At 43.2% G+C, this 25,088-nt stretch overlaps 1 protein-coding gene across 1 annotated transcript in view; it reads right to left on the bottom strand.

Annotated features, from left to right (window-relative positions):
- Window positions 1–3,017, bottom strand: part of LOC106570400 (CUB and sushi domain-containing protein 3-like) — a 725,317-nt gene extending 722,300 nt beyond the window's left edge. Inside the window, 1 exon segment of the mRNA XM_014142665.2 lies at window positions 2,759–3,017. Coding sequence (XP_013998140.1) covers window positions 2,759–2,948 — 190 coding nt within the window. The 5' untranslated portion in view covers window positions 2,949–3,017.
- Window positions 3,018–25,088: the final 22,071 nt, after the last annotated feature.

The raw sequence follows: 25,088 nt of genomic DNA, 5'->3' as shown, positions 1-25,088 counted from the left end.
CAAACAGTTTTAGAAACTTTAGGGTGTTTTCTATCGAAAGCCAATAATTATATGCATATTCTAGTTACTGGGCAGGAGTAGTAACCAGATTAAATCGGGTACGTTTTTTATCCGGCTGTGTCAATACTGCCCCCTAGCCTTAACAGGTTAAGCGTGTGTGCATATGTGCATGCAGCCGTGCGTTTGTGTGTGCATGCGTGTGTGTGTGTGTGTGTGTGTGTGTGTGTGTGTGTGTGTGTGTGTGTGTGTGTGTGTGTGTGTGTGTGTGTGTGTGTGTGTGTACTGATCACAGGCATAATCCTGCTAGTTGTTAATAATCCACCCCTATCTGCTGACCTCATACAGTAGGATCTTAATTTGATCACCCTGTTGCAGCAATGCAGGAAATGTAAAACGCATAGTGTCTTTGAGGATTAAAAAGGTTGCTGAAGTTTATCATTTTCACTTTGAAATTTCAGACTTTTAATCGTACCTTACAAAAAATGTATCAACTCCTACAAAAATGTCTATTAATTATAATCCACATAATAATTCACATTTCCTGTTGCTGCAGGATTATTTTCCTGCTGTAGCAAACTGGCTCAAATTAAGATCCTACATCTATATCATTATATTGAACATGGCCAGGTCTTGTCTATTAGCCAGCCTGTGTGAATTCACCCACACTATCGACAAAGATAATGACACCGTGGAAGAATGGTCTTTGGCTGAGAGAATGTTGCTCAGTGTTCTAATTTCTAATTATATAGCTCAGACTTCATGGAGAGCAAGGTGATTTAATCCAATGTAGAATGGAACTTCTGTACTTGATGAATAGCTAGGAACAAGTAAACTAACTCTGGGTACACATACTAATCTGTGATGTGCTATTAGTACGCAGTAGTGATATCCCTATATTCAAAGGTAAAACTTGGCATAGAGATTGAGACGCAAGTATTTTGTTTGTATACATTTACACACATTTACACACAAATAACCTCCGTCTGTCTTCACTGGAACTGAACCAAAACAATACATTTTGCCATGACAATAATTCAATGTAGGCTAAGTATGAACATCATCCAGGATGTATAGAGAGAGGGAGGTATGTGTTGCTGGTCCTGGATAAAAAAAAGTATTTATCGTCTGGATCTCATCACACCGCCACCGCGCGTCGGTTTATCATCCGGCCATAGCACCAAGGACAGACAGAGCAGACAGACTACTTACTTTTTCACCAAATATCGTCACTGTATAGGCCTAAGCTAAATAAATGATGTTGTCCTCTGGAGACGTGTTACGGACCGGCATGTTTGTGTCTTCTTAACTATCGTAATAAATGCAGTTTACTGAGGCCTTGGGCTTGACGACTCAGATGTGAATCGATGGGTGACCAGGATGCAGAGCGCGCGCAGTAGAATATTAATCAGACTTCTAGCAAAGAACGCTGAGTGGGTATCGACAGTGAAATGGTCTGACTGATCTGAAAAGAGGCTACCAGGAGAGAGAAGACGCCCCGCATACAGATGCCTATATGATTGTTGTCGTTCTTGTGCCTAAGAAAGATGGGCATGGGGCATCAGCATTAGCTAAAGAAAGTGGTATAGGCTATGCAAATGTAATTGCGGGCAGGTGATGTTGACGCGCGAAGGCTGACACCCGATTTAGGCTACTCCCCTAAATACCATGTTCAGCGTCTACCCTAAATCAGTGCCACCACCACTGATTGTACCAATGTATGCAGCAAACACTATTGTCCAAATCTATCTATTCAATTACGTTAACTTCTTAGCACTTGAATCATCAACACATATTGTTTCATGAGCATAAACCAAATAAAATGCCTTCTTCGCAGCATGATTCCAGCCATTATACATGCTTGGAATCAAACAGACCCAAACCCTCATCTGTAATATATTCTACTAGTATTATAAGAAACCCTTAATATATCAATAGGTCTTAGATAATCAATCCAATATGTTGCAAATTAATGATGCATCTGCATCGTTGTGCTTGTGTTTGGTGCCATAGGCGCAACAGTTACATCACAGCCCACCAAAGCCTATAGTCTATTGGCTTTAGGGAAGGCTTGTCTACCAGTTAAGGCAATGGTACCAGTATATACAAAAGGGTGGTATGGGTTAAAGACATCGTTTTGCTTGGAGTTATTGGAAGAGGAATAGTATTTAAGATGAATAGGTGCCCATATCCATCCCTATATGTCCCCCATATATTCTCTCCTTCAAACACAAGGTAATCAGAAAGATGAGGAGCATGTCTGTATCAGTCTCTGTAGTCTCATTATATAGTCTACATTGTAACGTGCCTTACACTAATTTAGAAACCGAGGCGCTTGCACCTCTCATTTGCCATTTACATTTTCTGAAACAAATGTGGTTCATTTCTGATAATTTACAGAAATCATATTTCAAATAAAACAGGTGGATAATGACGAGTATGAAAATGGGTCTGGTAAGATAACAAACAAAAATATGCAGATAGGGGTGCATAATCTCCCCTAAACAACCCACCGGTTATTAGGCATAAGCAACTCACGTATCCGCTTGAGCATACTGCAAGAATGTTTATTGAGCTCTCGCTCAATGCCTGCATTGAACCTGCAGCCTGGCAAGTAAATGCGTTCCCTTAGCTCTAGCCTTTTTTAATGCCTTTTTACTGCACAGCCGGATCTTCCCATACAAAAAGACATCATCCTCCTCCAAAAACACAAGTAGTAAGACATGCATTACTACATAGGACATCAAAGGATTTTTCTTACCTCGCACACACGTGACCATCATAAAAAATACGAGATTCCAAAATATAACTCCAGTTTTAATCCTCATTTTTTTAGCTTGTAAAAAGTCCACTGGACCGCATCTAATACATCCTCTCTTGAAAAGCTTTAGGAAGTCCGTCGACCTGATTCGATACCCCTCTATGTCATCTGTTTTCATGTTCACAATCATGAAGCTAGTTATTCTCTTCTCAATCTCCTCCGTTCCTCAGCCGTGTGTCTTCGGTTGTGGCTGGCGCGCGGTCACAGCTCGAAGTGAACGGTGATGCTGGGATACCACAGCAACCTTGACGAGGACTCAACCATCTCACCAACAGGGGCAAAACTCTCAGCTCGATTCCTCGCGAGTTGGTACGTTGTTTAATTAAACCGAAGTGCATTTTATTTCTATTTTCTATAGTCAGTGTTTTCTGTGGAAATATCTCACTACATGAGCAGAGATGGTAGGTAACATAGCCATCAAATAAGAACAAAACTGAACCACATGAGTCAAGTGCATTCCCACGGAAATAAATAAATATAGAAAATATTCTCAGTGCCGTAGATATGGTAGGCTAATCTTGGGCCAATAAAAATAAAATAAGTATTTTCTTAAGGAAAATCATAAATTGTATGTAGAGTTTTTGTTTTTGCTATCTAAACTTCCTGATTGACAACACTATAATTCAGAAAATGTCACGAAACAGAATATAGTAGGCCTATATAGTTTGTTCCCTTTGTTAGAGATGACGATCCAAGAAACGACGCAATCCTTTCCATTGAAATAGAATAGTGGCATCAAAGTTAAATTGCAGTGGATGAATTGGTGCAGACTATGTTTAATCTAACCAATTGCAGTTATTTAATCGTAATTTCGTGTAATTACACTGACATAAGTCATCCTCTAAAACACTGGTGACACCTTCCTTCCGACTTAAACCCTCTGCATATTCTACCGCATTTGAATCAGAAGATACATTGCATCTGCCCGGATTTAACTTCCTCTTTCAACTTTCAAGTTTAGTCATTTCCAGGATTAAGGAGCAGTGTAGAAGGACGCTCCTGCCATCTACAGGCTATGAGCCCCGTCAAATTCTCTCCTCATTGACCAGACTGAATCTCTCTCTCTCTCTCTCTCTCTCTCTCTCTCTCTCTCTCTCTTTCTCTCTCTCTCTCTCTCTCTCCCTCTCTTTCACTCTCCCTCCCTCCCTGCCATCTACAGGCTATGAGCCCCGTCAAATGATCTCCTCAATGACCAGACTGACTATTTCTTGCTCCCCCCCAACCCCACCCCTCACTCCCACACCCCACACACACGGCCTACATATTTTACAAATTGGACCATTTTAATATTTGTCCTATTTAGCCTATGCTACTTTGTGATCGCACATTCACTTTACCATCTACTGTCGTCCTTGTTTTTTCCCCTCAATTTTACACATGACTTAAAACAAAAACACATATTTAGTTGTTTATTCGGTAGTATATTTTGCCAGCACTGCGCATCATAGGCTACGTGTGTGTGTTTTTTAAATCATACTGCATAATTAGGAAGGGCTCGTGAAGGCAGGAGCGTGTTGGAACTCTCCAAGGTGCTGAAGTATGTCCGATGCGCGCAGGCTGCATATTGCATTATCCAAATCAATGTCGGTGTGCTTGTTCATGCTCTGCATGAGATGATAGGGAGAGATGCACCCAATGCAAAATATTTGACGATTCCCGACAAGGAAACTACAATAAATGAGCATTTCGAGCATTTTGTTTCAAGAGGAGAGAGCGAGATCGTCCACTCCTAGCACAAAACGTCTTCCCATCTCGAAGATCGACTTTGACTTCGCACTTGCATTTTAATGAACCCAAAGCCACATAGCCCACATTTAGGAGCGCCCCAGCCGCCTGTTTCTACAGACACGGTTTGCCTCTTCGCACAGACGTGGGCTCCTTGCACTGAGCTACATGTTCAGTCTAATATAATGCTTGACAACAAAATGTCATAATGAACATTTCCAAGACGGCTGATACAAGCGACTAGATCCATCTGCACGCGACGGATTCTATTCGGAATAGATTCTCATTGATCAAACTGACGTCGTGTGCACGTCGTCACACGCACTCTCTCACCGCACAGTCCCATCACTCTTCACTCTGTCCTACATTCTGTCCCGTTTTTGTTTTAATTTGCAACAAATTTGTTCGGGTCAAGATAATGAAATGTGATTGGTGCTTCTTTATGTGCCTGTGCTTCTGTGCACATTTGAAGACAATGATTTAAAAAGTTGGACATTTGACCTTTAATGATTGCATAGCCTAATTAAACACAATTAAAGGTCATTGAAATAATTTGGTTTCAATCTCCAAACCATAAATTCCATATATTTCCAACCACCTGAATCCCCAAAACCATTTCTTTCCTTTGGAGATAGTTAGTTTGTGTCGCCTCTGGGCAAGGGTTTAGTTCACACGCTACAATACATGCTCTTTGGAATAGGTCTATACTTGCTGGAAAACTCTCCACCATCCTCTCTTTCCTTTCTCTCTCCCTCCCGCTTTCCCTCCCTCCAAGTCCAAACCAACAGTTATTCAAATTTCTCCTCAGCCCCTATCCACAGATGAATGCTGTGGTCCCACGCCTCTTCGAACAATGTAAAGGGCAACAAATCAAATCCAGCCATGAGCATATGATCTTTCAGCATGGCGACTCGGCTCCGTCACCGAGCAGAACAGAGCCAGTGTTGAGCTGAGAGCAGGGGGGGAAATCAGCCGAGGATGAATCACGACTACACCTCATCAAACTCACATTCATCTCCTCACTGAGGATCGGGTACAGTAGATAACTACGACCTCCGTACCCCTCCACGTCCCTACTGAATCTCAAAGGACTATACTTTAATTCCAACCATAGATGTATGGTTCCTACCTGCACTGTTTGTAGAAAAAATAAATAGCAATCTGAGAATATTACTGAATTGACCATTCAGAAGCTCTTCCCTGTTGTTTTCTGAGTGAGGGAGATAACAGGAGGGATATATTCATGATAAAGGCTCCCCTCAGTCAGAAAGTGTGCCCTTGTAGCTTATGTGTTTCAAGACAAGACGCCATATTGTTGGCCCATATGTCAATGGTGGGTAGGACAATTCGAAGCTGGCATGGAACATCTGATTCAGCGACAACAATGATGACACAGGATTCCACAGGACTCCATTCACCAAGTATTATAACTTCAATTAAATGAAGTTGAAGTGTGAATTATTAAGTGGATTCTAAGTAATGGACATTTTTTTGTGGGGTTGATACATTTTTTGTTAGAGAAAATCAAGTCATATTTTCAAGTTGAAAGGCCTTTTTATCCCTTCAATATGCTACAAGTTTACATTTCCTGCTGTGCAGGAAAATTCCCAGCAAATAAGAGTGATCAAATTGAGATCCTACATCTCTATAGTTCTAACCTAAATGAGCAAGCATAAAATAAAACACCTGAGTGGAGTTACGACATCCGGTTTACAACGGCAAAAGAAGATTGTTTTAATTAGCTGCAGGCTTATCCCTGAAAACTGGATACTGTACATCCAGTGGTTGGCATATACAGTGCATTCGGTAAGTATTCAGACCCCTTGGCCTTTTCCACATTTTGTTACGTTATGGCCTTATTCGAAAATTGATTAAATTGTTTTTTCCCCTCATCAATCTACACACAATACCCCATAATAACAAAGCAAAAACTGTTTTTTTAATACATTTTATAGTTGACAAAATATCACATTTACATAAGTATTCAGACACTTTATTCAGTACTTTGTGGAAGCACCTTTGGCAGCGATTACAGCCTTGATTCTTCTTGGGTATGAAGCTTCAAGCTTGGCACACCTGTATTTTTTGGGAGTTTCTCCCATTCTTCTTTGCATATTCTCTCAAGCTCTGTCAGGTTGGATGGGGAGCGTCACTGCACAGCTATTTTCAGGTCTCTCCAGAGATGTGAGACTGGGTTCAAGTCTGGGTTCTGGCTGGGCCATTAAAGGACCTTCAGAGACTTGTCCCGAAGCCACTCCTGCATTGTCATGGCCCCAGTCTGAGGCCCTGAGCACTCTGGAGCAGATTTTCATCAAGAATCTCTGTCACGTTCTGACCAGTAAAGGGGTTATTTGTTATTGTAGTTTGGTCAGGACGTGGCAGGGGGGTATTTGTTTTATGTGGTTCGGGGTTTAAAGGGATATGTATTTATGTAAGAGGGGTGTTTGTTTCATGTGTTCCGGAGTTTTTGGGTAATGTTCTTGTTTTGTATTTCTATGGTTTCTATGTTGTGTATTTCTTTGTTGGCCTGATATGGCTCTCAATCAGGAACAGCTGTACATCGTTGTTGCTGATTGAGAGTCATACTTAGGTAGCCCTGTTTCACCTGTCCCTTGTGGGAAGTTGTTTTTGCATAGCTGTGTGTTTAGCCTGCAATCCTGTTCGTTCGATCGTTTTCTTGTTTTGTTTGTTCAGTGTTAAATAAAGTCACTATGAGCACTCAACCCGCTGCGCCTTGGTCCACTACATACGACGACCATTACAGAACTTCCCACCACCAACGGACCAAGCAGCGGAGGAAGGAGCAGCAGGTGGACTACAAGGAGTACTGGACTTGGGAGGACATCTTGGAAGGAAAAGGATCCTACACATGGGAGGAGATCCAGGCTGGAAGGGATCGCCTCCCATGGAGACAGGTGGAAACAGAGAGGGAGGAATGGCGAAGGTGGAGCGAAGACCGGGACTGTTATATGGGTACATGATTGGCATTTAAGCCTGAGAGGCAGCCCCAAGAAATTATTTGGGGGGGCACACGGGTAGTTTGGCTGGGCCAGGGTTAAGCCCCAAGCCAACTCCCCATGCTTACCGGAGGCAGCATGTTACTGGTCAGGCCCCGTGCTATGGGGTGATGCGCACGGCGTCGAGGCCGAGCATTCACAGGCCGGTGTACGCGGTGTCAGCGCACCGCATTTGCCAGGGGAAAGCAGGCATCCAGCCAGTACGGGTGGTGCCAGTACTGCGCTCAAGACCGCCAGTGCACCTTCACGGCCCAGTGTATCCTGTTCCCGCTCCTCGCACTAGCCCTGAGGTGCGTGTTTCCAGTCTGGCACATCCAAAGCCAGCACCATGCACCAGGCCTCCAGTGCGTCAGCCCAGTCCTACTCATCCTGTTCCTGCTCCTCGCACTCGCCCTGGGGTGCGTGTATCCAGTCTGGCATCTCCAGTACCAGCCCCCCGCACCAGGCCTCCAGTGCGTCAGCCCAGTCCAACTCGTCCTGTTCCTGCTCCTCGCACTAGCCTTGGGGTGCGTGTATCCAGTCTGGTACCTCCACTACCAACCGCACGCATCAGGCTTTCAGTGCGCAGTCCCCGTCCAGAGCTTCCGACGACAGTACCCCGTCCAGAGCTTCCGACGACAGTACCCCGTCCAGAGCTTCCGGCAATAGTGCCTCGTCCAGAGCTTCCGGCAACAGTACCCCGTCCAGAGTGTCCGGAAACAGTGCCCCGTCCAGAGTGTCCGGCGACAGTGCCCCGTCCAGAGTGTCCGGCGACAGTGCCCCGTCTAGAGACGGCCCACAGTCCAGAACCAAGAGAGACAGCCCACAGTCCGGAACCAAGAGAGACAGCCCACAGTCCGGAACCGAGTGAGACGGCCCACAGTCCGGAACCGAGTGAGACGGCCTACAGTCCGGAACCGAGTGAGACGGCCTACAGTCCGGAACCGAGTGAGACGGCCTACAGTCCGGAACCGAGTGAGACGGCCTACAGTCCGGAACCGAATGAGACGGCCTACAGTCCGGAGCCGAGTGAGACGGCCTACAGTCCGGAACCGAGTGAGTCGCCCTACAGTCCGGAATCGGTGCAGCCAGAGTCGCCCTACAGTCCAGAGCTCCCAGAGTCGCCCTACAGTCCAGAGCTCCCAGAGTCGCCCTACAGTCCGGAGCTCCCAAAATCGTCCTTCTGCCCAAGGTCTACAGCGAAGTGCTTCAGCCCGAGGTCTACAGCGACGTGCCTCAGCCAGAGGTATTCAGTGGGGGTGGACAGGTTAGGTGGGGGACTAAGGCCAGAGCCTGAGCAACCTCCACAGTAGGAGGATTGGGGAGGGGGGGTGTAGCACGGGAACCACCGGTGACGGCAGCCACCCTCCCTTCCCTCCCTTTAGTTTGGGGGGGTTTATTTTTGTGTTTATTTTTTTGGGTGAGGTGCATCCGGGGTCTGCACCTTTTGGGGGGGGGGGGGTACTGTCACGTTCTGACCAGTAAAGGGGTTATTTGTTATTGTAGTTTGGTCAGGACGTGGCAGGGGGTATTTGTTTTATGTGGTTCGGGGTTTAATGGGATATGTATTTATGTAAGAGGGGTGTTTGTTTCATGTGTTCCGGAGTTTTTGGGTAATGTTCTTGTTTTGTATTTCTATGGTTTCTATGTTGTGTATTTCTTTGTTGGCCTGGTATGGCTCTCAATCAGGAACAGCTGTACATCGTTGTTGCTGATTGAGAGTCATACTTAGGTAGCCCTGTTTTCACCTGTCCCTTGTGGGAAGTTGTTTTTGCATAGCTGTGTGTTTAGCCTGCAATCCCGTTCGTTCGATCGTTTTCTTGTTTTGTTTGTTCAGTGTTAAATAAAGTCGCTATGAGCACTCAACCCGCTGCGCCTTGGTCCACTACGTACGACGACCATTACAATCTCACTGTACTTTGCTCCGTTCATCTTTCCCTCAACCCTGACTAGTTTCCCAGTCCCTGCCGCTTAAAAACATCCCCACAGCATGATGCTGCCACCACCATGCTTCACTCTTTTGCATTCAGGCCAAAGAGTTCAATCTCGTTTTCATCAGACCAGAGCATCTTTCTCATGGTCTGAGAGTCCTTTAGGTGCCTTTTGGCAACTCCAAGCGGGCTGTCATGTGCCTTTTACTGAGGAGTGACTTCCATCTGGCCACTCTACCATAAAGGCCTGATTGGTGGAGTGCTGCAGAGATGGTTGTCCTTCTTGAAGGTTCTCCCATCTCCACAGAGGAACTCTGGAGCGCTGTCAGAGTGACCATTGGGTTCTTGGTCACCTCTCTGACCAAAGCCCTTCTGCCCCAATTGCTCAGTTTGGCCGGGAGGCCAGCTCTAGAAAGAGTCTTGGTGGTTCCAAACTTCTTCCATTTAAGAATGATGGAGGCCACTGTATTCTTGGGGATCTTCAATGCTGCAGACATTTTCTGGTACCCTTCCTCAGATCTGTGCCTCGACACAATCCTGTCTCGCAGCTCTACCGACAATTCTTTCAACCTTATAGCTTGGTTTTTGCTCTGACATGCACCGTCAACTGTGGGACTTTATATAGACAGGTGTGTGCCTTTCCAAATCATGTCCAATGAATTTAATTTACCACAAGTGGACTCCAATCAAGTTGTAGAAACATCTCAAGGATGATCAATGGAAACAAGGATTTCGAGTCTCATAGCAAATGGTCTGAATACTTACAGTATGTAAATAAGGTATTTCTGTTTTGAGGTTTAATACATTTGCAAACATTTCTAAAAACCTTTTTCATGTTGTCATTTTGGCGTATTGTTTGTAGATTGATGAGGAAAAAATATAATTTAATCAATTTTAGAATAAGGCTGTAATGTAACAAAATGTGGAAAAAGGGAAGGGGTTTGAATACTTTCCGAATGCAATGTATATAGCAGTGGTCACAAACCTTTTCTGAATCAAGATCATTTTGCAGTCAAAAAGGAAGCAGAATCTTTCACTAAGAATCTAAAAAAAACATGACTTAAAAAAATGTACATTAATCTAATAAGAACAGTTCTGTAGGAATGAGGTTTGTGCAGTAGGCTAATATATTTTTCACAGCATATTAGCTATATTGTTCTTCTAAGAAAGTATTATATTTCATAACTCAAGCTTTGATAATAGATCAGTTATGCTCAGCACTTGTGAGGCACAGCTGAGCATAACAAATCATTGACACATTCGGTCAGTCAACAGCGCATTCTTCAAAGAGGTACTCTAGAAAATGCCACGACATTGCTCACTTACGCCTTGTGCACACCGGTTGTGCCAAACTGAATGTGTTCTGGCAGAAGTCCATTCATTTCATTGGTAGGCAATCCGGATCGCTGCGATTTATCAGATGGACTAGGTTGGGTGTGTGCACTGTGTGACACTACGCACAGTGTGTCACGTGTTGGATTTTTTCAATTTGTGCATTGCTTTGCCCTACGGTACAAGGAGGTTTCCAGTAAAGTTGCTAATGTATAGCGTGATTCTTTTTTATTGGGATGGCGCACATGTATTGTGGAGACTACATAAAAAGTACTCTATGGCAATAACCTGTGTGCAGCGTTAGTGCAGGGCACTTTGACATTTTTTGGGGACTGTTGATCCATGTAGTTAATCTGTTATCCAATGTGTTTTTATGGGCTAATATGTCATCCAATATTTTTTTATATATATTCAAGGGGCCTTGAAATTCAAAATCAAATAGCTAAATAATCCTTTGTATGACCTTAAAATCAATTCCATATAGTGTCACACCCTGATCTGTTTCACCAGTCTTTGTGATTGTCTCTACCCTCCTCCAGGTGTCGCCCATCTTCCCCATTATCCCCTGTGTATTTATACCTGTGTTCTCTGTTTGTCTGTTGCCAGGTCGTTTTGTTTCGTCAAGCCTACCAGCGATTTTCTCTCTGCTCCTGTCTCTCGATTGTTCCTGTTTCCTAGTTTTCCCGGTGTTGACCATTCTGCCTGCCCTGACCCTGACCCTGAGCCTGCCTGCCGTCCTGTAGCTTTGCCCCACCTTTTTGGATTACTGACCTTTGCCTGCCCTGACCCTGCCTGCTGTCCTCTACCTTTGCCCCACCTATCTGGATTACAGACCTCTGCCTGCCCTTGACCTGCCTTTTGCCTGCCCCTGTTCTATTAATAAACTGTTGTTACTTCGATGTTGTCTGCATCTGGGTCTTACCTGAAACGTGGTATATAGCTTATCTAATATATCCTTGACCTATTGGAAATCACCTGGTCTCCTGCATACCTATCACTGCCCTTGGCCGTAAGACCCTGTAGGCCTACCCTCAGACAATCTCATTGTCTGTCTTTCTCTCTCCCCTCTCTTTCTCGCTCTCTTTTCTGTCACACAATTTTATATCCAATACATTATACTACTATGCATAACAAATCTAAACAATCCACTTGATTCACATGTAGAACATGTGATATCTGCAATAGACTATGTCACATATCCTCAACATTATCTACCCATCTCCCTCTGCATGCTTCTTTACATTCACACACAGTCTCAGTCAGATATTAGCAAAAGCCATAAAGGAAGTCGCTTATTTGCATGATCCGTCCAGGCAGGAGTAGGAACTCTCATATTTGGGGATCAAACAAATTAGTGCTACTGCTATCTGTTGCCAATAATACCAGGTTTTGTGAAGCATTTACATTTTAGTTTTGTAGGATAGACAGGGTAGTATTCAGCATAGTAGGATCATGAACAGTAGCATGAAAATATTAACTGTTTTGAAATCGAGAAGACAACTTAACATGAACTGATCAAGCTCAAGTAGTACTTTCTACCTTTTGTAACTCAGTTTCAAAACATTTTCCTCCGTTTCTTTCCTACTAATGAACATAGCTCAGAGGGGGTAAACTACACAGTGGGATCAGTGAATTAGCCAGCTAACATTAGTGTTTCCCCTAGGATTTTTTTTTTGGGGGGGGGAGGAATACTGGGCGTGGCCAATGGCACGGTTTCCAACTGGACATTTTTGACCTTCCTCTTGCCTGAGAGACAAATTGTTACTGTTTTAAAGCTAATTATTTCCTGCAATTTTACACCTTTTGCCATGGACGGAAAGACATTTTTACAGTTTTAAAGCTAGTTTCCTGCAATTCTGCACATTTTGCTGTGGCTTATGCCATGTTCTTATGCTATCTGAGTGACTCAAACATTTTGGGAATTTTCGATTCTCCCTGACTGTGTAGTTTTTATTTTAGTACTTGTTAGTTCTCAAAGATAGTAAAAAATATATAGCTTCATAATTTTTTGGACATACTTTATAGCTGGTTTTAGTCGTTTAAGTTTACACTGAAAATGTTTTCCCTACAGAAAATTATAATATTTTTTTAATCATATCTTGGAGTGGCACGAACGATTTAGTAGAGGCGGCCCACCGCTGCTAAATTAATATAGGGGAAACACTGAACTTGCCTAAATATTCTAATATAACTTAGTATTTAAAAAAAAAGATAAGCTTCAAATGGGCACGGTCTAATTGAAAACAGATATCTAAGTTTAGCTTTTTTTAATGAACCAGAAAATCAACAGTTATTTCAGGTTGCTTATCAAAATTAGCTGGTTAAATTATTGATGCTGCTTTGTAGTATACAGCTCTGAACACTCCATCTGTTTACACTGTGTTTGTCATCCTCTGGGGTATAATGTTGAGTGGACACATTAGCCAGTAGCCACAACACATGTCCCTAAGCCTGCAGTGGTTGGGAATTAGACAAGTTTAACACTAAAGGATGCAGCTTGGTGATGGTGCAGTAATCCCCCATCATCGCCCTACTGTTGACTGACTGATGTGTCTAAACTCACTCTCGCCGACAGCTATGCAAATGACAAATCAGATTAGTGAAATATTACACTGTATAGTGTTGACCGTACATTTGTTCATTTGTTCGCGCTCTAACTCCGGATGGAGGATGGCAATGAGAAAAGAAGACAGAGGGAAATGTATCATGAATCTATTGGAATCCAACAGGGGGAATTCATATGCCCAGAAAAATGTGTAACACCTTGGTACAAATGTAATTCTGTATCAATGATTGAATATGGGGAGAACTCTGAAAATATGTTGATAAGGATAGACTTTTATACATTGCAATACTGTATTTTGACAAAAATAAAATACCGGCTTTGATAATAATATGTATTTAACAAATCTAGGTTTGTTGTACAATAGGTCATATTTGTAGAACATTTACAGTGCCTTCAAAAAGTATTCACACCCCTTGACTTTTTCCACTTTTTGTTGTCTTACAGCCTGAATTTCAAATGAATTAAATTGCGATTTTGTGTCAACGGCCTACACCTAATACCCCATAATGTCAAAGTGGAATCATGTTTTTAGAATGTTTACAAATTCATAAAAAATATAAAAGCTGAAATGTTTTGAGTCAATATGTATTCAACCCTTTTGTTATTGCAAGCCTAAATAAATTCAGGAGTAAAAATGTGCTTAACAAGTCACATAATAAGTTGCATGGACTCACTTTGTGTGCGTTAGTAGTGTTTAACATGATTTTTGAATGACTACCTCATCTCTGTACCTCGCACATTCAGTACCTCGCACATCCTGTACCTCGCATCCTCACATCCTGTACCATCCTGTACCTCGCACATCCTGTTAGGTCCTTCAGTTGAGCACTGAATTTCAAACACAGATTCAACCACAAAAACCAGGGAGGTTTTCCAATGCTTTGCAAAGAAGGGCGCCTGTTGGTAGATGGGTAAAAAAAAAATCCCTTTGAGCATGGTGAAGTTATTAATTACGCTTTAGGGTGGTGTATCAATACACCCAGTCATTACAAAGATACAGGCATCCTTCCTAACTCAGAAGAAGGAAACCACTCAGGGATTTCACCATGAGGCCAATGGTGACTTTAAAACAGTTATAGAGTTTAATAGCAGTGATAGGAGGAAACTGAGGATGGATCAACAACATTGTAGTTACTCCACAATACTAACCTAATTCACAGTGTGAAAAGAAGGAAGCCTGTAGAGAATAAAACATATCCCCAAAAACTCAGCTGTAATCACTGCCAAAGGAGACTGTAACATGTATTGACTCAGGGGTGTGAATACTTATGTAAATTAGATTATTCTGAATTTCATTTTCAATAAATTTGCACAAATGTCTAAAAACATGTTTTCACTTTGTCATTATGGGGTAGATGGGTGAGGAAAACCATATATAATCAATTTTGAATTCAGGCTGTAACACAACAAAATGTGGAATAAGTCAAGGGGTATGAATACTTTATGAAGGCACTATATCTTTGAAGCAGACACAGCAATATTTCCTCACCTCCTATTGCAAAGGCTATAGCTATCCCACTGTTAAACAAAACCCCTTATGCATAACGTTTATTAAAATGTTATAATCATTATTATTATTTCTATATTTTTTATTATGTTGTCTTAGTGGTAGGCTCGTAGCCTCATATCCTCATAAATCATATTTTTTTATGTTTGACGCATGGATTAGACTTGGATATAGACAGGATAATAAACGTGTGCACAACTTCCATACAAAGTAAAGTTAGAAAATCTTGCAAATGGATGATGATGTTTGGAGAAACCCAAAGGCTACAGTGATTATGATGAGTGATGATTATGAGGAGGAGGAAGATGGAAAGGCTATTTGAGAGCCTCTCTCTTTTTAGTCTCTTTTTTCCAAATCGAATGGGAAGGCAGGTGAGTGGGTTCCCATCAGATTGCCCATGGCCACTTTTGCGAGAAGGGGCTTAAATCATTATAGGTTTGTAAATCTATAATTTATATTTAAAAAAAAAGACATAAAATCAGACCCTTTTGCCCATGCACTGGAAAGCCACTCCAGGGTTCAGTAGAAGGAGGGGAGCCACTTTATAAGGTCTAAATATACCACGGTAATGGTGAGCCTGCCAGATTGATGGAATAACATACCATGTGGAGAAATACAAAGTCCTCTTACCTACAAGGGCCAACACCAACTCCCCTCTCTGACTTAGGTCCATACATGTTAGAGTTCCATTAGGCATCTATACTTGAGTTCCTCCAATGGAAGTCCGTTTTTTTAAACTACATTATTCAATAGAGATGTATATTTGATGGAAGATCATTTCATCTGAGTCATAGACAATTGATTAACTATATATGTTGCCTAGAGGGGGTAATGTTTTTGAATCCATTAATATATCCTACAGTACCAGCTCTCACATGTTAGAATGAGACATTTATCCATGTTTAAGTTCAGGCAATAACTCCGAATTTTTAAGGTTAGGGTTTAGTTCAGGCAATGCCTCAAAATTATTGTTAGGCATTAACTCCAAATGGTCAAGGTAAGGGTTAAGATTTGGGATAGGCTTAAAACAAAAATATAAAAAATAGCTTTCTATCACTGGATTCAAACTTCCAACCTTTAGAATCAAAGGCAGATGCTTATGCTCATCTGGCATCCCCATTCCCAACAACCTAGCAAACCAAAATCTACTTGAAGGTAACATCACTGTTGCCCATAGTAACCAATTTTCACATCATCTCCCGTCGTCCTCAGACATGGATGGATGTCGAACAGTGTCACTGGTGACCTGGCTGATTACATCACTCTATTTGAACTTGACAGCATATTCAACTGAAACATGAAAGAGAACAGAAAAGGAATGATTTGGTTTGGCATATTTGTATTGGTGGGGATCAAACAAATGTGCATTTTTTCATTAGTGCTACTGCTAACAGTTGCCAACAATTGCAGGTTTTGTGAAGCATTTACATTAAACTTTTGTAGGATAGGTCAGGGTAGTATTCAGCAGAGTACACTCTTAGATAAAAATATGCTATCTAGAACCTAAAAGGATTTTGATCTGTCCCCAAAGGAAAACCCTTTGAAGAAGCCTTGCTGGTTCCAGGTTAGAACCCTCTTGGTTCCAAGTAGGTGACTGGGAATATGGCGGAATAAAAAAAGTGTAGTTATTCCCTTTGCAAGGCAATCAAACAGGCAAAATGTCAGTATAGAGACAAAGTGAAGTGGAGTCGCAATTCAACGGCTCAGACACGAGACGTTTGTGGCAGGGTCTACAGACAATCATGGACTACAAAAGGAAAACCAGCCACGTTGCGGGCACCGAAGTCTTGCTTCCAGACAAGCTAAACAACTTCTTTACCCTTTTTGAGGTTAACACAATGCCACCGACGCAGCCCGCTACTAAGGACTGTGGGCTCTCCTTCTCAGTGGACAAAGTGAGTAAGACGTTTAAGCATGTTAACCCTCGCAAGGCTGCTGGCCCAGACGGCATCCCTAGCCTCGTCCTCAGAGCATGCGCAGACCAGCTGGATGGTGTATTTACGGACGTAATAAATCTCTCCCTATCCCAGTCTGCTGTCCCCACATGCTTCAAGATGGCCACCCTTGTGCCTGTACCCAAGAAAGCAAAGTTAACTGAACTAAATTACTATTGCCCTGTAGCACTCACTTTTGTCATCATGAAGTGCTTTGAGAGACTAGTCAAGGACCATATCACCTCCACCTTACCTGTCACCCAAGACCCACTTCAATTTCCTTACCACCCCAATAGGTCCACAGACGATGCAATCACCATCATACTGCACACTGCCCCATCTAGACAAGAGGAATACATATGTAAGAATGCTGTTCATTGACTATAGTTGAGCATTCAACACCATGGTACAGTTGTGGCCAAAAGTTTTGAGAATGACACAAATATACATTTTCACAAAGTCTGCTGCCTCAGTTTGTATGATGGCAATTTGCAATGAATTGCAAAGTCCCTCTTTGCCATGCAAATGAACTGAATCCCCCCAAAACATTTCCACTGCATTTCAGCCCTGCCACAAAAGGACCAGCTGACATCATGTCAGTGATTCTCTCGTTAACACAGGTGTGAGTGTTGACGAGGACAAGGCTGGAGATCACTCTGTCATGCTGATTGAGTTCGAATAACAGACTGGAAGCTTCAAAAGGAGGGTGGTGCTTGGAATCATTGTTCTTCCTCTGTCAACCATGGTTAACTGCAAGGAAACACGTGCTGTCATCATTGCTTTGCACAAAAAGGGCTTCACAGGCAAGGATATTGCTGGCAGTAAGATTGCACCTAAATCAATCATTTATATCAGATCACCAAGAACTTCAAGGAGAGCCGTTCAATTGTTGTGAAGAAGGCTTCAGGGTGCCCAAGAAAGTCCAGCAAGCGCCATGATCGTCTCCTAAAGTTGATTCAGCTGCGGGATCGGGGAACCACCAGTACAGAGCTTGCTCAGGAATGGCAGCAGGCAGGTGTGAGTGCATCTGCACACACAGTGAGGCAAAGACTTTTGCAGGATGGCCTGGTGTCAAGAAGGGCAGCAAAGAAGCCACTTCTCTCCAGGAAAAACATCAGGGACAGACTGATATTCTGCAAAAAGTACAGGGATTGGACTGCTGAGGACTGGGGTAAAGTCATTTTCTCTGACGAGTCCCCTTTCCGATTGTTTGGGGCATCCGGAAAAAAGCTTGTCCGGAGAAGACAAGGTGAGCGCTACCATCAGTCCTGTGCCATGCCAACAGTAAAGCATCCTGAGACTATTCATGTGTGGGGTTGCTTCTTAGCCAAGGGAGTGGGCTCACTCACAATTTTACCTAAGAACACAGCCATGAATAAAGAATGGTACTTACACATCCTCCGAGAGCAACTTCTCCCAACCATCCAGGAACAGTTTGGTGATGAGCAATGCCTTTTCCAGCATGATGGAGCACCTTGTCATAAGGCAAAACTGATAACTAAGTGGCTCGGGGAACAAAACATAAATATTTTGGGTCCATGGCCAGGACACTCCCCAGACCTTAATCCCATTGAGAACTTGTGGTCAATCCTCAAGAGGCGGGTGGACAAACAAAAACCCACAAATTCTGACAAACTCCAAGCATTGATTATGCAAGAATGGGCTTCCATCTGTCACGATGTGGCCCAGAAGTTAATTGACAACATGCCAGGGCGGATTGCAGAGGTCATGAAAAAGAATGGTCAACACTGCAAATATTGACTCTTTGCCTCAACTTCATGTAACTGTCAAAAAAAGCCTTTGACACTTATGAAATGCTTGTAATTATACTTCAGTATTCCATAGTAATCTGACAACAATATCTAAAGACACTGAAGCAGCCAACTGTGGAAATTAATATTTGTGTCATTCTCAAAACTTTTGGCCTCGACTGTACTCTCCAAGCTCATTAAGCTTGAGGCCCTGGGACTGAACCCCGCCCTGTGCAACTGGGTCCTGGACTTCCTGACGGGCCACCCCCAGGTGGTGAAGGTAGGAAACAACACTTCCACTTCGCTGATCCTCAACACTAGGGCCCCACAAGGGTGTGTGCTCAGTCCCCTCCTGTTCTCCCTGTTCACCCATGACAGCGTGGCCAAGCATGCCTCCAACTCAATCATCAAGTTTGCAGATGACACAACAGTAGTAGGCCTGATTACCAACAATGACATGACAACCTAAAGGGAAGAGGTGAGGGCTCTGGGAGTGTGGTGCCAGGAAAATAACCACTCATTCAAAGTCAACAAAACAAAGGAGATGATCGTGGACTACAGGAAACAGAAGAGAGAGCACCCCCATCACCATCGACGGGACCACAGTGGAGCAGGTGGAAAGCTTCAAGTTCCTCGGCATACACATCACTGACAAACTGAAATGGTCCACTCACACAGATAGTATGGTGAAGAAGGCGCAACAGTGCCTCTTCAACCTCAGGAGGCTGAAGAAATTTGTCTTGTCACCTAAAACCCTCAGAAACTTTTACAGACGCACAATCAAGAGCATCCTGTCAGGCTGTATCACTGTTTGGTCTGGCAACTGCACCGCCTGCAACTGCATGGCTTTCCAGAGGGTGGTGCGCTCTGCCCAACGCATCACCAGGGACAAACTACCTGCCCTCTAGGACACCTACAGCACCCGATGTCACAGGAAGGCCAAAAAGATCATCAAGAACAACAACCACCTGAGCCACTGCCTATTCACCCCACTATCATCCAGAAGGCGAAATCAGCACAGGTGCATCAAAGCTGGGACCAAGAGACTGAAAAACAGCTTCTATCCTAGGCCATCAGACTGTTAACCTGTTGGGGCTAGGGGGCAGTATTTTCACGGCTGGATAAAAAAACGTACCCGATTTAATCTGGTTACTAATCCTACCCAGTAACTAGAATATGCATATACTTATTATATATGGATAGAAAACACCCTAAAGTTTCTAAAACTGTTTGAATGGTGTCTGTGAGTATAACAGAACTCATTTGGCAGGCAAAACCCTGAGACATTTTCTGACAGGAAGTGGATACCTGATGTGTTGAATTACCTTTAAGCCTATGCCATTGAAACACACAGGGGTTGATTAATGTTTTGGCACTTCCTATTGCTTCCACTAGATGTCACCAGCCTTTACAAAGTGTTTTGAGTCTTTTACTGTGAGATCTGACCGAACAAGAGCCATGGAACGGTGATGGCCGATTAGACTCTGGCGCGCGAGTTCATGTTGGGTACCCTCGTTCCAATACGTTATAAAAGAGAATGCATTCGTCCACCTTGAATATTATTCATGTTCTGGTTAAAAAGGCACTAATGATTTATGCTATACAACGTTTGACATGTTTGAACGAACGTAAATATATTTTTTCCCCTCGTTCATGACGAGAAGTCCGGCTGGCTTAGATCATGTGCTAACAACACGGAGCTTTTTGGATATAAATGATGAGCTTTTTTGAACAAAACTACATTCGTTATGGACCTGGGATACCTGGAAGTGACATCTGATGAAGAGAATCAAAGGTAATGGATTATTTACATAGTATTTTCGATTTTAGATCTCTCCAACATGGCCGTTTGTCTGTATAGCAAAGCATATTTTTCTGGGCGCAGTGCTCAGATTATTGCAAAGTGTGATTTCCCAGTAAGGTTATTTTTAAATCTGGCAAGTTGATTGCGTTCAAGAGATGTAAATCTATAATTCTTTAAATGACAATATAATATTTTACCAATGTTTTCTAATTTTAATTATTTAATTTGTGGTGCTGACTTGACTGCCGGTTATTGGAGGGAAACGATTTCCTCAACATCAATGCCATAGTAAAACGCTGTTTTTGGATATAAATATGAACTTGATAGAACTAAAAATGCATGCATTGTCTAACATAATGTCCTAGGAGTGTCATCTGATGGAGATTGTAAAAGGTTAGTGCATCATTTTAGCTGGTTTTATGGTTTTGGTGACCCTGTCTTTGAATTGACAAAACATTACACACAGCTATTGTCAATGTACTCTCCTAACATAATCTAACTTTATGCTTTCGCCGTAAAACCTTTTTGAAATCGGACAACGTGGTTAGATTAAGGAGATGTTTATCTTTCAAAGGGTGTAAGATAGTTGTATGTTTGAAAAATTTGAATTTTGACATTTATTTGGTTTCAAATTTGCCGCTCTTGAAATGCACCTGCTGTTGATAGGGTGCACCACGGGTGGCACGCTAGCGTCCCACATAGCCCCAAGAAGTTAAATAGCCATCACTAGCACATATAGCCTGCTGCCTATATACATAGACTTGAAATCACTGGCCACTTTAATAAATGGAACACTAGTCACTTTAGTAATTCCTACATATCTTGCATTACCCATCTCATATGTATCCTATACTATTCTACTGTATCTTATTGTATGTCGCTCTGACATTACTCGTCCATATATTTTTACATTCTTAATTCCATTCCTTTACTAGGAATGTGTGTACAGGGTATATGTTTGCTTTGGCAAAGTGGGTGGGGTTATATCCTGCCTGTTTGGCCCTGTCCGGGGGTTTCATTGGATGGGGCCACAGTGTCTCCTGACCCCTCCTGTCTCAGCTTCCAGTATTTATGCTGCAGTAGCTTATGTGTCGGGGGGCTAGGGTCAGTCTGTTACATCTGGAGTATTTCTCTTGTCTTTTCCGGTGTCCTGTGTGAATTTAAATATGCTCTCTCTAATTCTCTCTTTCTCTATTTCTTTCTTTCTCTCGGAGGACCTGAGCCCTAGGACCATGCCTCAGGACTACCTGGCATGATGACTCCTTGCTGTCCCCAGTCCACCTGGCCGTGCTGCTGCTCCAGTTTCAACTGTTCTGCCTGCGGCTATGGAACCCTGACCTGTTCACCGGACGTGCTTGTTGCACCCTCGACAACTACTATGATTATTATTATTTGACCATGCTGGTCATTTATGAACATTTTAACATCTTGACCATGTTCTGTTATAATATCCACCCGGCACAGCCAGAAGAGGACTGGCCACCCCTCATAGCCTGGTTCCTCTCTAGGTTTCTTCCTAGGTTTTTGGCCTTTCTAGGGAGTTTTTCCTAGGGAGTTTTTCCTAGCCACCGTGCTTCTTTCACATGCATTGCTTGCTGTTTGGGGTTTTAGGCTGGGTTTTTGTACAGCACTTTGAGATATCAGCTGATGTACGAAGGGCTATATAAATACATTTGATTTGATTTGATTTGTTAGATATTACTGGTTAGATATTACTGCACTGTCGGAGCTACAGTAGAAGCACAAGCATTTCGCTACACCCGCAATAATATCTGCTAAACACATGTATGTGACCAATAAAATGTTATTTGATTTGATTTGAAGAACCGTTTTGGGTTCCATGTAGAACCCTTTCCACAATTGTTATACCTTGAACCAAAAATAGTTTTACCTGGAACCACAAATGGCTATCCTATGGGGACAGCCGAAGAACCCTTTTAGAACCTTTTTTTCTAAGAACGTAGTATCAGGAACATTAGCATGAAAACTGAAACTGTGTTGAAACAGAAAATGCAATTTAACATGTATTGATCAAGCTCAAGTAGTACTTTCTACTATCTCATTGTTAACTCAGTTTCAAAATGTTTTCCTCTGTTTCTTGCCTATTACCGAACATAGCCCAGATGGGGGTATACTACAAAACAGGTTCAGTGAGTTAGCCAGCTAACTTGCCTAAATATTCTAATATTGTCACGTTCTGAATCCTCAAATTCCCTCTCATAAAGGAGCCAAGGCGCAGCATGCCAGTAATTCCACATCTTTATTTAGGGAAACCGAAACCAAAACAATAACCTGTTTGGGCTAGGGGGCAGTATTGAGAATTTTGGAAAAAATATGTGCCCATTTTTAACTGCCTCCTACACCAACTCAGAAGCTAGAATATGCATATTATTGTTCAGGTTTGGATAGAAAACACCCTAAAGTTTCTAAAACTGTTTGAATGGTGTCTGTGAGTATAACAGAACTCCTATGGCAGGCAAAAACCTGACAAGGTTTCATGCAGGAAGTGGCCTGTCTGACAAGGAGTCGTGCGTCTTGCATCTGTTTATTGAAGAGTAAGGATCTTAGCTGTAACGTGACAATTCCCAGGGCTCCAATAGGCTCTCAGAACCCGGGAAAAACCTGAACGATGACGAGGCAGCCTCTGGCTGAAACAGATTATCGCCTTATCCAAGTGGCCGATCAGAGGACCATTGAATGAGGCGCGTGCACGATTCGCCCCCGTAGAGAAATTTCATTCGGCTGTTTAGCTTATTGCAGATTCCCGGTCGGAATATTATCGCTTTTCTACGAGATAAATGGCATAAAAATTGGTTTTAAACAGCGGTTGACATGCTTCGAAGTACGGTAATGGAATATTTAGACATTTTTTGTCACGCCATGCGCCATGCGCACGACCGTTATTTACCATTTGTATAGTGTCTAGAACGCACGAACAAAACAGAGGATATTTGGATATAACGATGGATTATTTGGGACCAAACCTACATTTGTTATTGAAGTAGAAGTCCTGGGAGTGCATTCTGATGAAGAACAGGAAAGGTAAGAACATTTTTCTTATAGGAAATAGGATTTTGGTGAAGGCTAATCTTGCCGGGTGTCTAAATAGCTAGCCGTGATGGCTGGGCTATGTACTTAGAATATTGCAAAATGTGCTTCATCCGAAAAGCTATTTTAAAATCGGACATATCGAGTGCATAGAGGAGTAATGTATCTATAATTCTTAAAATAATTGTTATGCTTTTTGTGAACGTTTATCGTGAGTAATTTAGCAAACTGTTAGTAAATTCCCCGGAAGTTTGCGGGGGTATGCTTTTTCTGAATGTCACATGCTAATGTAAAAAGCTGTTTTTTGATATAAATATGAACTTGATTGAACAGACATGCATGTATTGTATAACATAATGTCCTAGGTGTGTCATCTGATGAAGATCATAAAAGGTTAGTGCTGCATTTAGCTGTGGTTTGGGTTTTTGTGACATTATATGCTAGCTTGAAAAATGGGTGTCTGATTATTTCTGGCTGGGCACTCTCCTGACATAATCTAATGTTTTGCTTTCGTTGTAAAGCCTTTTTGAAATCGGACAGTGTGGTTAGATTAAGGAGAGTCTTGTCTTTAAATAGCTGTAAAATAGTCATATGTTTGAGAAATTGAAGTAATAGTATTTCAAACGATTCAAAAATCGCGCCACTGAATTCATGTGGCTGTTACGTACGTGGAACGAATTCGTCCCGCCTTGCCCATAGAGGATAAACAAGGTACGCAGTAAGAACGTAACGCACTGTGCCGAACACACACCGAAGTAACAATAACCCACAAACACAGGTGGGGAACGGGCTGCCTAACTATGATTCCTAATCAGAGACAACGATAGACAGCTGCCTCTGATTAGGAACCATACTCAGCCCAACAAAGAAATACAAAAACAACATAGACATACAACACATAGAATGCCCACCCCATGTCACACCCTGACCTAACCAAACAGAGAAAAACGACTCTCTCAGGTCAGGGCGTGACAGTACCCCCCCCAAAGGTGTTGACTCCCGGCCGCAAACCTGAACCTATAGGGGAGGGTCCGGGTGGGCTTCTACTCATGGTGGCGGCTCTGGTTCGGGGCATAGCCCCCACACCGCCCGCTGATCCCCCCGCTTCTGTGTCCCTGGAGGAACCAGACCGTGGATCAGCGCCGGAGGCTCTGAACTGCCGACCGCCGCTGATGACTCCGGGCTGCGGGCCGCCGCTGAAGACTCCGGGCTGTGGACCGTCGCTGAAGACTCAGGGCTGCGGTCCGTCGCTGAAGATTCCGGGCTGCGGACCGTCGTTGAAAACTCCGGGCTGCGGATCGTCGCTGAAGACTCCGGGCTGCGGACCGTCGCTGGAGGCTCCGGGCTGAGGAGCGTTGGTGGAGGCTCCAGACTGGGGAGCGTTGCTGGAGGCTTCAGACTGGGGAGCGTCTCTGTAGGTTCCGGACAAGGGACCTTCGCTGCAGGCTCCGTGCCATGGATTATCACTACTGGTTCCGCGCCATGGATCATCAATGGAGGCTTTGTGCCATGGATCATCACTGGAGGCTCCAGGCCATGGATTATCACTGGAGGCTTAGTGCCATGGATCATCCCTACAGGCTCCGGGCCATGGATCATCACTGGAGGCTTCATGCCATGGATCATCCCTACAGGCTCCGGGCCATGGATCATCACTGGAGGCTTCGTGCCATGGA

The sequence above is a fragment of the Salmo salar genome, chromosome ssa14 (genome assembly GCF_905237065.1).
Source record: "Salmo salar chromosome ssa14, Ssal_v3.1, whole genome shotgun sequence".
In the NCBI taxonomy this organism is placed as follows: Eukaryota; Metazoa; Chordata; class Actinopteri; order Salmoniformes; family Salmonidae; genus Salmo; species Salmo salar.
Note: the sequence above shows the minus strand (reverse complement) of the source record. Positions and strands in the feature narration are given on the sequence as shown.